The sequence below is a fragment of the Lagopus muta genome, chromosome 2 (genome assembly GCF_023343835.1).
Source record: "Lagopus muta isolate bLagMut1 chromosome 2, bLagMut1 primary, whole genome shotgun sequence".
Lineage (NCBI taxonomy): Eukaryota > Metazoa > Chordata > Aves > Galliformes > Phasianidae > Lagopus > Lagopus muta.
The window spans coordinates 73,210,830-73,226,438 of NC_064434.1; the positions used below are offsets into that span (position 1 = coordinate 73,210,830).

At 33.8% G+C, this 15,609-nt stretch overlaps 1 protein-coding gene across 6 annotated transcripts in view; it reads left to right on the top strand.

Annotated features, from left to right (window-relative positions):
* The window catches only part of RYR2 (ryanodine receptor 2), a 342,228-nt gene that overhangs the window by 307,662 nt on the left and 18,957 nt on the right, over positions 1-15,609 (top strand). For all 6 annotated transcript variants that reach the window (XM_048936711.1, XM_048936713.1, XM_048936712.1 and 3 more), the window contains 7 exons: positions 5,234-5,314; positions 6,034-6,122; positions 7,994-8,122; positions 9,123-9,227; positions 11,060-11,141; positions 12,159-13,462; positions 13,821-13,885. In XM_048936711.1, coding sequence (XP_048792668.1) covers positions 5,234-5,314; positions 6,034-6,122; positions 7,994-8,122; positions 9,123-9,227; positions 11,060-11,141; positions 12,159-13,462; positions 13,821-13,885 — 1,855 coding nt within the window. The remainder of the gene's footprint in view (positions 1-5,233; positions 5,315-6,033; positions 6,123-7,993; positions 8,123-9,122; positions 9,228-11,059; positions 11,142-12,158; positions 13,463-13,820; positions 13,886-15,609) is intronic.

A 15,609-nucleotide genomic window follows, 5' to 3' on the forward strand; every position in this document is an offset into this window, starting at 1 on the left:
CTCCCGTTCTTTTTCTTCAAGGGAGATACTTATTCTATGAGTAACAAATTACTCCTCATTGACAATCGTTTTATTAATTACCAAGGGAATGGCATAATGTAAAATGTGCATTGTGGCCTGTTTCTCATGTCTTCTGAATCTGGCACAGAAGCATATTAATGAATAACTGTAATTGAGTTTACTACATGTAAGTCTGAAATTATTCTTGCCAAATTCAAAGAAAGACTACTGTTTACTCATACAGTCATGTTTTCATGAAGGGCAATGCTATATAAAAGTTTGTTTCTGGTCCCACATCAACTTCGGCAATAGACAGAAAGCCCTATACTTAGTCAACATGGATTTGAGATTCATTGCTCTATTCCAACTGTTTCTTTGTGCTGTCCACGTTTTAAGCTCCTTGTCCTGGTATTCCTCTGACTGGTACTACCTTCCCTTTCCAAACCCTGGAACCCCCACTGGTAAAAACATCAATGGTTCTTTTGCAAATGTGTTTCTTTCTTGTTCTTGTGATGTACTCAATGTTGTTTCTTCTGTATGTATTCTGTTTTGATTTGATTGTTTGTTTCCTTTTCGGGGAAAAAAAAAAAAGAAAAAAGAAAAAAGAAAAAAGAAAAAAAAAAAGAGGATTCAAAACCAAACCAGTGTATAAATGCTTATTATCTTGTGATGGTTTTTCATTTTTTATTTAACACTCATACTCCGTCATTTCACTGTGAGTCAAAATATTCTTGAAAGTGCAGTGTTTTTTAAATGCCTTGCTTTCTGTTTCATATCACATGGAAAGTTTATGCTTAGTTAAATTTGGTAGGCGGTGTTCTAGAAAGATATTTTTAATTTTTAATTATTTTAAGAACTCATAAAGAAACTTGTGTATGTTAAGATGGAATTATTTTTCTTCTGATTGTAATTCACAATCAGGATGAACCTACTTCTGTGCATGTTGCTTGTAGTTTAAAATTCCCTGCTCTCTGAATAGCTATGAGAGCGTTCGTTTTAAATTTCTGTTTTCAATGAAATGTGTTAAATATATCTGGCGAATTGTACAGATAGAAAATAACAACAAGGATAGTTGTGACTGTCTCTGCTCGGTGCAGCAGAGTTGGACCAGATGGCCTTTGAAGATCCCTTGCAACTCAAACCTATCAATGTTCATTCTGTGATCACTGAAACTCATCTAGAATTTAAACAAAACTTCCCTGAAGCCCTTCCCTGAAACAGTAATACCTTTCCAGTCTTTTAGGTATTGTAATGAAAAGTATTTCTCCAAGTTTTTTATCTGAAGAATTTTTAATGTAGCTAAACCAAGTAACTCTCTGTAATAGACATAATTATCCCAGCTTATGGTTTGAGTTATGTGAAAAGGTGAATAAGTTCCCAGGTGAGCAACATGACAGTTGATAGGGAAATTTCACATCTGAAATTTTAGTCATTTTGATTTCCCATGCCATTTTATTATTTTGCTTTGTCTTAAAGAGAACACTGCTAGTATATTGAATATTGCTAGTATATATATACAAACATAACGTACCAGTCTTTCACTGATACAATTTGTAGTAATATTATTGTTTTTACTGCTCTCAGCAGTGTCTTCAATGGATATAATGCTAATATATTGGACTACAAACTTCTGAAATTCTAGACTGGTTTTAGACTAACCTTTTTATGTCTAAATTAATGTAAGAATAAATTTCAATTGCATTTAACTGATACTGAATTTGTAAGACATCTTTAAAATATTAACATGAAAATAGAAATTTCAAGCGGACCATTTATATTGCTTTGCACCATATTTGACAATCTTTGTCACGCGCTGCTGTGTCACTTATGGAACCGGGTTAGTTGATTTCCTCCTTCAGAAAGAAGTCTTGAAACTTTTCAGACAGGGAAAGAACATTTAAGCTGAAAGAGTTAGCTTACTACCATAATACTATCTGATGGCAAAACTCTTGTTTTCTTTATTCATAATTAATACTGGCAAGATTTACATCTTTCCTGAATAGGACTATTTCTTAAATAAGTAACAACAAATCCAAACCTCACTTTTAATTTTAAATAAAACCTATGATTCAGCAGTAATTATTTCAGGTTAAATTATTCAAGAAATCATACTGAAAACGGCAATTTTTAAACAGGTAAAACTCACAAGTATAATCTAGATTAATGTCTAGGTTATAATCTTTTAGATGAATGCTGTCAAGTTTAACTTAACACCCCAAATTTTCTGTCATGTGTTGCAAACAGTAACTCTGACACACATGTAGAGATAATGTAATTTTAACATTTCAATTTACTTTTCAGAGTATGAATTTTTTTTTTTTATTGTTTTATTTCTCCCCAGTTGAACAGTATTAGTAGGTTTTCAGGTAGCTTTTTCATATAACAAGAAGTTACTGTCTCCCCAGTAATACTGTCAGTAAATTGTTGTGCTTTTTTTTAATTAGAAAAACTGTATTTTTATTTTTAGCTATTAATATTGTATTGTGACTTTTTTTTCTTTGTAAGTTTTCAGAAGGCTTATTATAATCAAGTATTATTTTAGCATTGAATTTGATCTGATAGTTAAGGGTGTGTTATTAAATTGATTGGAAATGATGCAAAATGCTTTGTAATGAAGACAGTGAGAGAATATATGAGGGCTATTTTCATCTGTTAATTACATGAAATCAGTAAATAAGCCTTTGTTCTCTGACATAGTTCCACAACATGGTTTTCTAAGTTCATTGTAATTCTCTGTAGCCTACATTGCAGTGGTATTTTCTACATTTATATTATTGTTTTTGAATCAGTGTTTGCATTTAGAAGGGGCACTTAAGTAGCCTGACTTCAGAGAAGTGGTTCTTGGTGAGAAAATCTGTGCTTTTCTTTTTTGAATTAGATTCTTGAAGTGTCAAAGGCATGCAGTACACAGAATCCAATGCAATATTATCAGTAAGAATAAATTTACTGTGAGAAATCTTTGTTCTTGCTTAGCTACCTTCAAAAAGAAGTTCTGATCCTTTCTGGAAGATGGATGTATCAATATTTCTGAGTAATAAAAGTCAAATGTGTTCCACAAAGGCTATTAATTATAAACAATCAAGCAATAACAAAATAGAGAATTATCAAACTTGGACACATGCACTTTCAAGCAAACAGACATATTTCATTCTTTCAATCAAACTTATTTTCATTTCCTGTATAGTTATACTTCTGTTCCTATACATCACAAACACAGGATATCACTTTTTCCAAAACTACACACATAAATTTTTTCATGTGTGTAGTCATACCATTTACAAACGACATGAGCAATGGCAGCATTTAGACTATTTTAACATAAGTGTAAGAAAGTATGTGCCAGAATATACATCATATCAACAAAGACTAAAGAGGACAGTGTCAGGACAACCTGAGCCATGTTTTATGCAGTGTGCATATTTGTAAGTACATTTTCTAAATGAATGTTTGTGTGAAGTGGCATGAACTTGTGCGTGCAGCAGCAAAGGTTTCTTAGATTTTATAGAAAGAAGTGAATCTGCACTTCAATTCTGTAGTTTCCAACAAGGCACCTCTCTCAGTCTGTAAGTAACATCTGAAAAATAAAACTCCTGACAATATCGACATTGGTTTTAGTCAGAATTTAGTCAGCTGTAAAAATGGATAACTAGCATTATTTTAAATCTTTGTATGCCCAAGCTGTTAGAAGAAGTGCTTTTTATTTATTATTTACTTTAAAACAGAGAAAAAGATTATTTTCAAAAGGATTAACTTTTTCAGCATATGTGAGATTGCATACATGCAATTTGATTTTGCAGAATTGTCCAATAACTTGTATTCATTTTTGATTTCTCTATGGTACAGCTGAATAAAATGCGCTCCCAAACCTTTTAAATATTAAATATGGGATTTTTTTTATATCATTTATGAATTCTACTGGGTGTACTAATAGCCAGAAGATAAGCTCTCCATGATCTCATACATGTAATCGTTTTAAATTGAGACTTTCTGTTTTTCCTGTAGTTCTGAAAACTGTGAATTGATGAGAGGTCAAGGAAAAAAAAAAGAGGTTTAAAAATATTGTAACTCACTCTGTAATCTTGTCCATGCAAATGACTTTGATTCAGTGATGTCTTTATATGTAAAAAACACAGTTGTGCCCTTTATGAATTTAATTTTGCAAGCTGTGGATATATCAACCATTTTCTCTGCAGGTCTACATTTTTTCATCCTTCCATTTTGCTATCTAAAAATAACACTTGGCTATATATTCAAATCATGTATATTCTCAAAGAAAATAAGTTTAGTCCAATTTTATTTCCATATGCATTCCAAATACTTGTTTGAAGTCCTAAAAGGGGGATTTCTTGCAGAACGTTTATTTGTTTTAATCACAAATATTATCTTATCTTTTATTGGCTGCTGTTCTACCTTTTTCGCAGTTGTGATTGTTTTCACTGACGAATTTTTTTTCATCTCATCTCACTTCAGTGTACACAGTTAACTGTAGGTGTTGAAATAATTGAAATAGTGTTGTTTTAATACAAGGCGTACTAGTGTTCTGTTGTCCATTGAAGAATCATGAAAATTGTTTTGAGATTTACACTTAGGATATTGTCTGTCTAACAAAAAATGAACTTAAGGACCTAAGTCAGTGAAGCACATAGGCATTTGTTCTAGTTCATCGTAAGTTTCTTGCTTTATTTTGTCAAGGGAAACAAAAGCCCAAGATCCATTTTATGTCAGCAGCAGCAAATAGATACTAAATCCTGTCTAAATGATTATTGAGAATGCAGATAGCTATAAGTTTCCTGGGTTATTCTAAGATATTTTAAAATCTTATCATTTGTTTGAGGAATGATTTTCATTACCGTTCAATTAATTCTCTTTTTAATTACTTTGTTTTTTGATGAATGGTCATCTGTCCTAACCTTTGTTTGTAACGCAGTGTTCATGCCTAGAATAATCAAACATGATTGTAAATCGTGGATTATTTCTAAAATGTTGCCATGCTCATGCTGCCATATTTATAAATCCAAAGTTGTTTTTTTTGTTTTTTTTTTTTTCTAAATTAAGACTTTTTTAAACAAACTATCTGTCAAGCACAAGTCATATGTGCTTCAGGTAGATTGGATGCTATAAATTTTCTCTTTCCTTCTTCCTTAAAATAAAATATGGAGATTTTCTGCAGGGAGCATGCTGTATTAGCTGTCAGCCTGTGATAATCTGTGCTTCCCATCTGGACTTTCTGCAGGAGAAAAGGTGATGCAGGATGATGAGTTCACCTGTGACCTCTTTCGCTTTCTTCAATTGCTTTGTGAAGGACACAATTCAGGTTTGTGGGCAACCTTCCAGATAAGCCAAGGTGGCACTAACTTAAAGATAACTAAAGATAAAAGCTCTTCACTGCTGTAAATTGGGCAGTCTTCATGAAATATTACATAATTTAGTGAAGCTGCTAGACAGATGGAAAAGAAAAATACTTATATGTGATAAAATATCAGGCTGTTTAATCCGTTTAATCTTTGTAGAAAAGGCACTGGTTTCCAAACTGATGAATTTTCAGTCTTGACCTGACTGGAAAAGATAAACAATATAGGGAAATGCATGTGATTTGTAATTTCTAGCCAGTGATTGAGGGGAGAAAATAATTTGCATTAACCGTTGGACATATTTATGACCCTGCAATCAGGAATTGTATAAATATGAGACTTGATTTCATTGTCATTGTCATTTTCATTTGCAAAATATATATTAGGCGTCATTCTCTTGGTATTGATGGAATTCTAAGGATGTAAAATTAGTCATAAATATGGCCAAATTAAATTTCTCCAGATGAAAAATAAAATCAAATTCCTGGTTTATGTTTTGCCGATAAATTTATATGGTCTCTGCAATAAAATGCTGAAACTCTTAAATACAATTAGTGGAAAAATAAAAATCCATTCCTTTAAGGCATACTTTCCTATATAATATTTAATCAGAATTTAATTAGCAATAATTCTGTAAATTTTGCACTTAAATTTAAACTAAAACTTTTATTTGAAATTTTAGATTTTCAGAATTACCTGAGAACTCAGACTGGTAACAACACAACTGTTAATATTATCATTTCCACTGTGGATTACTTATTGAGAGTTCAGGTAGGTCAACTTCTATACTAATTAAGTAGATGACAAAGATGACTAGTATTTGTTCAGCATTTACCATCACACTTTTTATGTATTTTGATCATAAGGTAGACTGTTATATGCAGAAACTCAGAATTTTTAAATTTCTTCGGAATTTCCTTCAGTGGTAAGTAATTTTTTGCAACAGCAAAGATCAAACTTCATCCTTAAAGCACTGCTCTGCCATAAAGGACATGGAGGTACTGAAAATAAGCCGGCAATGTGCCCTGGCAGCCCAGAAAACCAACCATATCCTGTGCTGCATCTAGCCAGCAAGTCAAGAGTGGTGATCCTACCCTTCTACTCTGTGCAGATGAGACCTTACTAGGAGTACTGTGTCCAGATGTAGAGTCCTCGGAACAGGAGAGATGTGGAGCTATTGTAGCATGTCCAGAGGACGGGCACAAAAATGATCAAGGGAATGGGATGCTTACCCTTTGTGGACAGGCTAAGAGAGCTGGGGCTGCTCAGACTGGAGAAGAGAAGGCTCCTGGGAGATCTGAGAGTGAGATCTGAGATTCTCAGTATCTAAAAAGGTTCTAAAAGAAAGAAGGGGATAGACACTTTAGCAAGGTCTGTTGTGATAAGACAAGGGGAGTGGTTTGAAACTAAACTAGGGGAGGTTTAGATTGAATATAAGAAGGCTTTTTTTTTTTTTTTTTTTTTTTTTTTTAAACGGTAAGGGTGGTCAGACACTGGAATAGGTTGCCCAGAGAGGTAGTAGAGGATATCCCATCCCTGGAGACAGACAAGGTCAGGCTGGATGTGACTCTGGGCAGCCTCATCTAGCTCTAGGTTTCCTTGTTCACTGCAGAGGAGTTGGACTAGATGACCTATAAGAGTTCCTTCCAACTCAAATGATTCTGTGATGCAGTGCATGCAGAAGGTAGGTAGGTGCTAATTGCACAGATCAATGGATACAATTGTTGACTGACTCCAGATTCAGCCAACTTTGTCATCCATATATTGATTATTTTACAACTGTTTTGTTACATGCATGGCACCAAGTGAAACATGAGAATAGTTCATCATTTCCTAATGGATGTGTGTTGGGGTAAGGGGGAGGAGGAAAGCAGAAGCTAATTTAAAAATCTTTCAAGCATCTACTTTGAAGTTTATCCTTAATCTTTAAATATGAAAGCTTACCATTATTACTGGTAATGGTTAATCACTATATGTGATACTTAATCAGCTTTGTTTCATTTTATTTATCTAGCTAAATTTTCTCGTAACCATTTATATATGGTGGCTATGAATTCCAATCTATTAAAATAAGTATTCTTTAAATTACTGCTGCTATCAGTGTTGCTGTTTATCTTTACACACTCTGTAGAAGTTGTGGGGATAATACAGCAATTTCTATTCCATTCTTTCTTTGTTGAAAGTTTCATGAGGTTTTCTTTGGGGAAGACAGAAGACAGAAACAGGCATCTTGCATACAAAACTACATTTGTTCCCTCTACTGAATGGGTATCAAGCACAGAGTATAAATAGAGATTCTTTCATGAGCAGCATGCAGCATTACAGTAATATTGTGTCCTCCTGTTCAGAATGTGAACAGTTTTATTTCTAAGAGCAGATGGCAACCAATCTCATTCCATTTTTTTTCCTTTTTTTATAGTTTTTCTTTTTGTCAATTCATTATTGTTCATTATTGCTATCAGTTCCCTTAAGATGAAAATTCTTAAAGTAATGCTTGACAAACTGTGAAGGATCATTTAAAAACATAAGCTAATTACTTTTCAGAGCTATAATCCTAGCTAATATTTTTCAAATTTGATGAAGAATTGATTAGAGAAACTTTGATTGTGTAATCTCTTTGTGCTTCTCACAACTGTCTTTAGGAGTCAATTAGTGATTTCTACTGGTATTATTCTGGGAAGGATGTTATTGATGAACAAGGGCAACGAAATTTTTCCAAAGCCATCCAGGTTGCAAAACAAGTTTTCAATACTCTCACGGAGTACATCCAGGTAAAATATTTCATTATACTTTTATGGATTTGTAAGAAAATGAATAATGCTTTAGATATAAAAATAATGTAGGAAAAATGAAGCTTGGGTAGGGATATAAAATAGATGAAATTGTACTTCAAAATGATTTTAGGGCATTTATTCAAATAAGAAGTTTTGCATTACTGGCATTGCTCTTTTGGGGCCTTAATAATTCAGACAAATTTACACATATTAGTAAATAATTCTGTGATAGTAGGGTGGATTTTTAAATTAATTATTTCTGAGGCAGCTTTTATTTCCTTGCAACAAATAAAAAATGAAATGTTTCGCTGAATGATTGATCTCAAAATGTATTGAAAAAAATCTTGTACATATTATACTGAAGTGTGGTAACTTTGTGCTGAATAAATACGAGTAGCAGCAACTTACATGTGCTTACACGAGTTTTTTGTATACTTGTTTGGCAAATCACAAGAAATATTGTTAGCTAGTAAATATTTTATGTGCTATTGTCTGAGGTTTCAAAAGATTTTGGAATCTTGTTTTTTGGAAGTTGGAATTTTTGGAATAATATTTCTTAAGACTGTGTTTTACAAGTAGATTTGCTGGAAAAAAGCCAAACCAACAGATCAGGAATCCTAGTCTGTAATCTATTATAACAATTTTGCATCTGTACTGTATGAGATTACTTCTAATTTACAAGTACATCAGCTTGAAAATTTGAACTCCTCTAACATTTGTAGTTTAAAGTTGTGAATAGCTATCCTATACTTTTTGTTCTTCTATATTGTTAATTGGTGCTTGGCTAAAGCAGGGTCAGGATGGCTATTAGCAATTGGCTTTGCTCATGGTTCACGATGTTATGAAATAAGTAATTCTATTTATGCTTCTTTTTTCAAAGCATTTTTTAAATGACAGGCCCCTACTTATACCTCTCTCTTTGTTTTTGTTTTTTAAATTGAGTTTCTTACAGATAAAACCTGCTTTATTTTTTTCTCTTTTTGCAATTTAAAAACAGGGGCCATGTACTGGGAATCAGCAAAGTCTGGCACACAGCAGGCTATGGGATGCTGTAGTTGGTTTTCTTCATGTATTTGCTCACATGCAGATGAAGCTGTCTCAGGTATCTTTTTGTTTTTCCTTTTAAAGTTAATGGCTTTTTAGTAAAGATAAATTGTACTTGTTACTGTTTTGGAGTAAGTAATAACAGCAGTTGTTCGTGTAGATAAGAGGAAAAATAAAAAAGAGGTGAAATAATAAAAAAAAACATTTCAAGGTGTTAACTATGGAATTAATGTAGATGTGAATAGCATGCCTATAAAAGAAATACTGACCATGGTCTGAAAGCTGATTAAATGAAGCTGAAAATGAATCATATCACCTGAAATCAGGAAAAAAAAAAAAAAAAGACAACTTAGCCAGCTCCAGTGTTTCCTATCAAAGTTCTGCCTCCTTGTTTTCTTTGATTTTGCACAAGCCTTTCATGCAGGAACCGTCTTCCCTATTTAGGTGCTAAATAGGGAATCAAAGCAGACATCTAAGTCTTCTCTATTCTCAGTAGAGAAAAATTGCAATTAATCTTTAGAATGAGTAAATTGCTTTTGGATGTGAGTACTCATTTCATGAACTACAGAGTATGGAAGACTAGCACAGGCCGCTCTGAAGAGGACTGCAGTTAGAGAAGAAGAGTCCTATCCTTAAACTCTGTGTTTTTTGCTTCTTAATTTTTAAAAAGAATTCAGTTCACCTTATATTATACATTTTTATTCAAATGTAGTAATTCTCAGTTTTTTAAATTGATATTTTCTGAGAATAGTGTAATAATTATGAAAGAGTTTCAGTTGTTAAACAATAAAACTCTGAAGACTATGACGATTTGCTTATTTATTTATTTATAATGTAGATCAAGTGTTCATGAATGTGTTGTATTCTTTGAATGTGTTGTATAGTTGAAAATAATGTAGTTTAAATAATTTTCCTCCTTAGCCTTCAGATTTTACACCTCAAAAAAAAAAAACAAACACCTGACCTAAGTCAGTTAATTTCTTACTGCTACAGATCTCGATTCTTATGGTTAAATAGATGACACCTTCCAGTAGATGGCATAATATCGAAAACTGTTTTTCAAAGTAATGCATTGAATTTCTGCCTAAGTCTATTTCCAAATCTTTGTATATGCTGTCATGGTTTTGGAATATCTTTATTATATTTGTAATAGAAAAAAAAGTTAATGGTTGGGTAGGCCACAGTGGTGTGACTATTGTGCCTCCTTCCTGAACCACTAAAGCAGCATGCAAAGTGATGTATAAGCAGTTACAGACAGCCAAATATATGTAAGCTAATTGTTGATTAAAAAACTGATTTGATTATTAGCAAGATCTGGTTTCACAGCAATGACAAGTGTATGGTTTGAGCTGTGCCAGCATTAATTCATACTGTCTTTTAGCTACTACATCTAGAAAATGATACACACCCTACCACTCCATTCAAACCCAATGACCTTTGCTCAAAATGATTCATTGTTGTGTGCAGTTACTCACGCTGTTCTGCACTGTGACAGAAACATCTTGCTCCAAATGTATGATAAGTAGACACAATATCTTTCTCTTGTATGGAGCTCAAACTCTTAGCCTTTAGGAGCTTGTTTAGATCCTATTATAATCATGTGGCACTTTGAGCTCTATGTGCTGCTGCCATGATTGTTTTTGCAAGGCTTCTAGGTTGTGAACTTGATTATGTCAGCAGGAATGCTATTTTAGATGTCATTAATCATTACAGATGCATCATCTATGGGCTTGAGATACCCAGTTATTGCTTTATTGCTTTATTACCAGTCTCAATACTAATAACTGAATTTTTAAGTCTTACCTTCACAGGGTGATATCTGCATAAACATATATGAATGTCAAGGAAGTCAATAGACATCTTATTTATACGTTTGTGTTTATTATTTAGGATTCCAGTCAAATTGAATTACTGAAAGAATTAATGGATCTTCAGAAGGATATGGTTGTCATGTTGCTGTCTATGCTGGAAGGTAGGTAAAATTTAATGTTTTTGTTTTCTTTTACAGTTGTCTTGTTAATAGTTAGGTTTTTAATTTTCATGTGATAGCTGTCAGAGTAGTTAGGTCTTTAATTGCATGAGAGATTTCTATAGTGTATTTGATATCATTTCTGTTGTTTCTGCTTGTCACAACTGTGTAAAATCCATCTATATCAGAAGTTCTACTTTGTTTCTGTGAATTTGGCTTGTCTTTTGGCTTTAAGTGAGAAATTTTACTGTTGGAGTTGGAATCCTAAATTCTGTGAATTGAACAAATTATTTATAATTTTATTAACAGCTTTAATAGGTTACAATTATTTTTATAGTCATCTTGGCCATAAATAATAGACTTCAATTCTCCTAGTGACTTAGTTCAAAGTTCTTTGAAACTAGTAATTGAAGATTGTCATTCCACAGAGAATGTGATTGTTGTCAAGAAATACATTTATGGTCGTTCCTATCTAGAAGCTGTCAATAGTATTCTGCTTAGAAATCCACAAACATAGACAATTGAAAGATAGTTTCTCTTTTTTGCTCCTTTCATGTACATTTGTTGTCTTGAAAGAACTAGGAGGGCAGCAAATGCAGCCTAAATCGCAGTGTAACATGGTTTGTTCACATGAGGTCAACCCAGAAGCAAAATAAATTCTTTGTTTATGTAGACAGCACTCTGTGAGGGAACTACTGAACTAGTCATCCTCACTAATTGATGCTGATTCTGTCTGGCACCACAGTAAAATGTGTAGTATTAGTATTGAAAATCTGCCCATGTTTAGTACTTTATTAAGTTTAACAAATGTGCCTATGGCTTGTTTGTTCTTTATTTCTCTGTTGGCAAATATTCAGTTACATTTTAAACCAAGTCTTAGGATAGTGGTGTTAGTAAAAGATTTCTAATTTTCCAGCTGATTTCCTAATAAGAGTGTGATAGCCAATGGCTTATCAATCTTCCTCTCTGACGAAATGTTTGCTGCTATCAATATCTTTATCTTTGTGTTATTACATCTAGGTAATGTTGTGAATGGAACTATCGGCAAGCAAATGGTTGATATGCTTGTGGAATCGTCCAACAATGTGGAGATGATTCTGAAGTTTTTTGATATGTTCTTAAAACTGAAGGATTTGACTTCTTCTGATGCATTCAAAGAGTATGATCCTGATGGCAAAGGCATAATTTCAAAAAGAGATTTTCACAAGGCAATGGAAAGCCATAAGCATTACACCCAGTCTGAAACTGAATTTCTACTATCATGTGCTGAAACAGATGAGAATGAGACTCTGGACTATGAGGAGTTTGTGAAACGATTCCATGAGCCTGCCAAAGACATTGGTTTCAATGTCGCTGTTCTCCTGACCAACCTCTCCGAACACATGCCCCATGATACTCGCTTGCAAACTTTTCTTGAACTGTCAGAAAGTGTGCTGAACTACTTTCAGCCTTTCCTTGGACGTATAGAAATCATGGGCAGTGCAAAGCGCATTGAACGAGTGTATTTTGAAATAAGTGAATCAAGTCGGACTCAGTGGGAAAAACCTCAGGTAAAAGAGTCAAAGAGACAGTTCATATTTGATGTTGTAAATGAAGGTGGGGAGAAAGAAAAGATGGAGCTTTTTGTTAATTTCTGTGAAGACACCATCTTTGAAATGCAACTGGCTGCCCAAATCTCTGAGTCAGATCTGAATGAAAGGTCAGCAAATAAAGAGGACAATGAGAAAGATAAGCCTGAGGAACAGGATCCTGGAATGGGTTTCTTCTCACTTGTAACTATGAAGTCAGCATTAGTAGCGCTTAAGTATAATTTAATGACTCTTATGAAAATGCTCAGCATGAAGAGCTTAAAAAAACAGATGAAAAAAGTGAAGAAAATGACCATGAAGGACATGGTTATGGCTTTATTTTCTTCCTACTGGAGCATTTTAATGGGCTTACTGCATTTTGCCTGTAGTGTCTTCCGGGGCTTCTTTCGCATCATTTGCAGTTTGCTGCTTGGAGGAAGCCTAGTAGAAGGAGCAAAGAAAATCAAGGTGGCTGAGCTATTAGCCAATATGCCAGATCCCACTCAGGATGAGGTGCGTGGTGAAGGAGAAGAGGGGGAGAGGAAGCCAGCAGAAACTGCATTGCCTGCTGAAGACTTGACTGATTTGAGAACTTTATCAGAGGAGAGTGATCTACTCTCAGATATATTTGGTTTGGATTTGAAACGAGAAGGTGGACAGTATAAATTGATTCCTCACAACCCAAATGCTGGTTTGAGTGATTTACTGAGCACTCCTTCCATAGCGCCAATGCCTGAGGCACAGGAAAAAGTCCAGGTAACCATACCTTTTATTTGTGCTGTATGTTTCTCTTCTTCATAGGTGAAGTATAGTCTTGAAACAAAACTTGCATCTATTTTTGTGTCACTTTTGTTGCATTTTCTAGGGAATCACATATAGTCACTAAAGTTTGCCTTCTCTGACATCACAAACTGGAATGCTTACAGTCTTCTCTAAGTACCTGGTAATTTGGTTTGCTTATAATGCTAAAATGAAGGTTTTTTTTAATTTTATTTTATTTTTTCTCAGAGCTTCAACTGTTAAAAAAGTTGGAATTTTGCACTCTCTATATTTTTTCAACTAGCTCTGTATAATAGTGTTTAGATACATTTAAAAAAAATGTTACCATCTCTAGGAACAGGTGAAAGAAGATGAAAAGGAAGAGAAGGAAGAAACAAAATCTGAACCTGAAAAAGCAGAGTATGTATAACTCTAACCAATTATCTTGGAAATATATTCATTTCACTGAAAAATGAACTTGATTTATGCTTACTCCACTGCCTATAATTTTGTCTCCACATACCACAGCTGTTTTTTTTAATCCATCTTCATCGTCAGGACATATTTGCAAGTGAAGTCCATGTAAATAATTTCACTCAGATTTTTAAATATCGGTTTCAATAAAATGAGCACTCTTCTAAAAAAATCTTGAATCTGATAAATCAGATATATACAGTTTATACTGTTTTAATTGGGCTGACTTTCATCTGTTCATTTAGGGTTTTCTTGGCGAGTATGAGAATAAGAAGAAATTTTCTTGGAAAAATTGTAAGAGCATTTGTGTTCCAGAGTGGTTATCTATCCGGGTAGAGACTGAATCTGTTTTGCTCATCCCATTTGCTGTGGCATACTTTGAGCTATTTGGATTTTGCAAAAGCTTATTATTCCATCATGGTTTTTAATGAATTACTGAATACTTGAGCATTTTTATGGGGATCATTAGCATTTGATAAATAATAATTTGAGACTTTTTAAGACATGATAAAATCTAATGTTAATGAGATTACTGAGAATAAAAAAGCAAAACATAGGACTTGGCTTTAGCCAGTAAAAACATGGCACTGCATCTGCCTTTTTTATGGTTCTTGCTAAGTGTTTGGTTCCTGTTGTTGATATATCACTATCAAAATTCTGAGTGCACCCCTTACTCTCAAGCTATCTCCATACTGCCCTCCTGGGATGACGAACTCTTCCCCATAATTAATACTCTTTTTGTAATCAGTAAAACAGAAAATTTCTACAGATTTGTAGTGACTGCATTAAAGGCGACTCTTTCAGACTTTTGAAGTTCACTGTTGATTGCACTGTTTGGCTATGTGAGTTGCAACGATCCTGTATTCTTTGTAAGGAATGCAAGTGTCCGATGCTGTTAGCCACCCTGAAGCCACCCCTAGCGTAAGATAAACTTTCAAGTGAAAGTTGCTGAAAATATCCTACTATGAAGCAGCTTAGGACATCAGTTATTCTGTTTGTAGATACTCAGATTAATAATGTAAAGTGTAAGTTGTCTCTCACTCTGATTTGGCCTCAAATGGTCTTCTGTGATCCTTTCATCTATCATGATGTCAAGTCTCATTAGTTTCCAAAATAATTCTGAGTTCCTAAGATGTGCTTCAAGAAGGCAGCCCACTGGCTATGATTTTTTTGTAAGCATCACAGTGATAATCTCAGATCGAAATGCTGTCAAGCTTTCTTTCTCCTCTTTCCTCCTGGACGGAGTATTTATGTCATCCTCAACTGGACAGAAAAGCAGAAGTTAAGCATGAAGCTTGGTTTGTAAATACAAGAAAAAACAGTATTCTTCAGTTTGTGTGAAAATCAGATTGTTCAAGTGCATGAGGTTGGATAGGAGTGCTCAGACATACAGACAGTTGCACAGACATTTGCTAGCGCAAATATGAACTGCACAATTATGAAGCAGAGCTTTAGGTAATAAGTTTGGAAGATTCTTAGTTACCTGCCTCTACCAGTTAGCAATTGTCACTTCTCTAAGGTGACAAACCAATAAATTCAATTATCTGTAGATTTAACCAGAATGTCACAATTGCCAGTGCTTTATGCTGAAGATGGATGTCTATACTTATTACCAATTTTTATGCACTGCATGAATCATGACTACTTGAGCCAAATGAAAGGATGCAGTA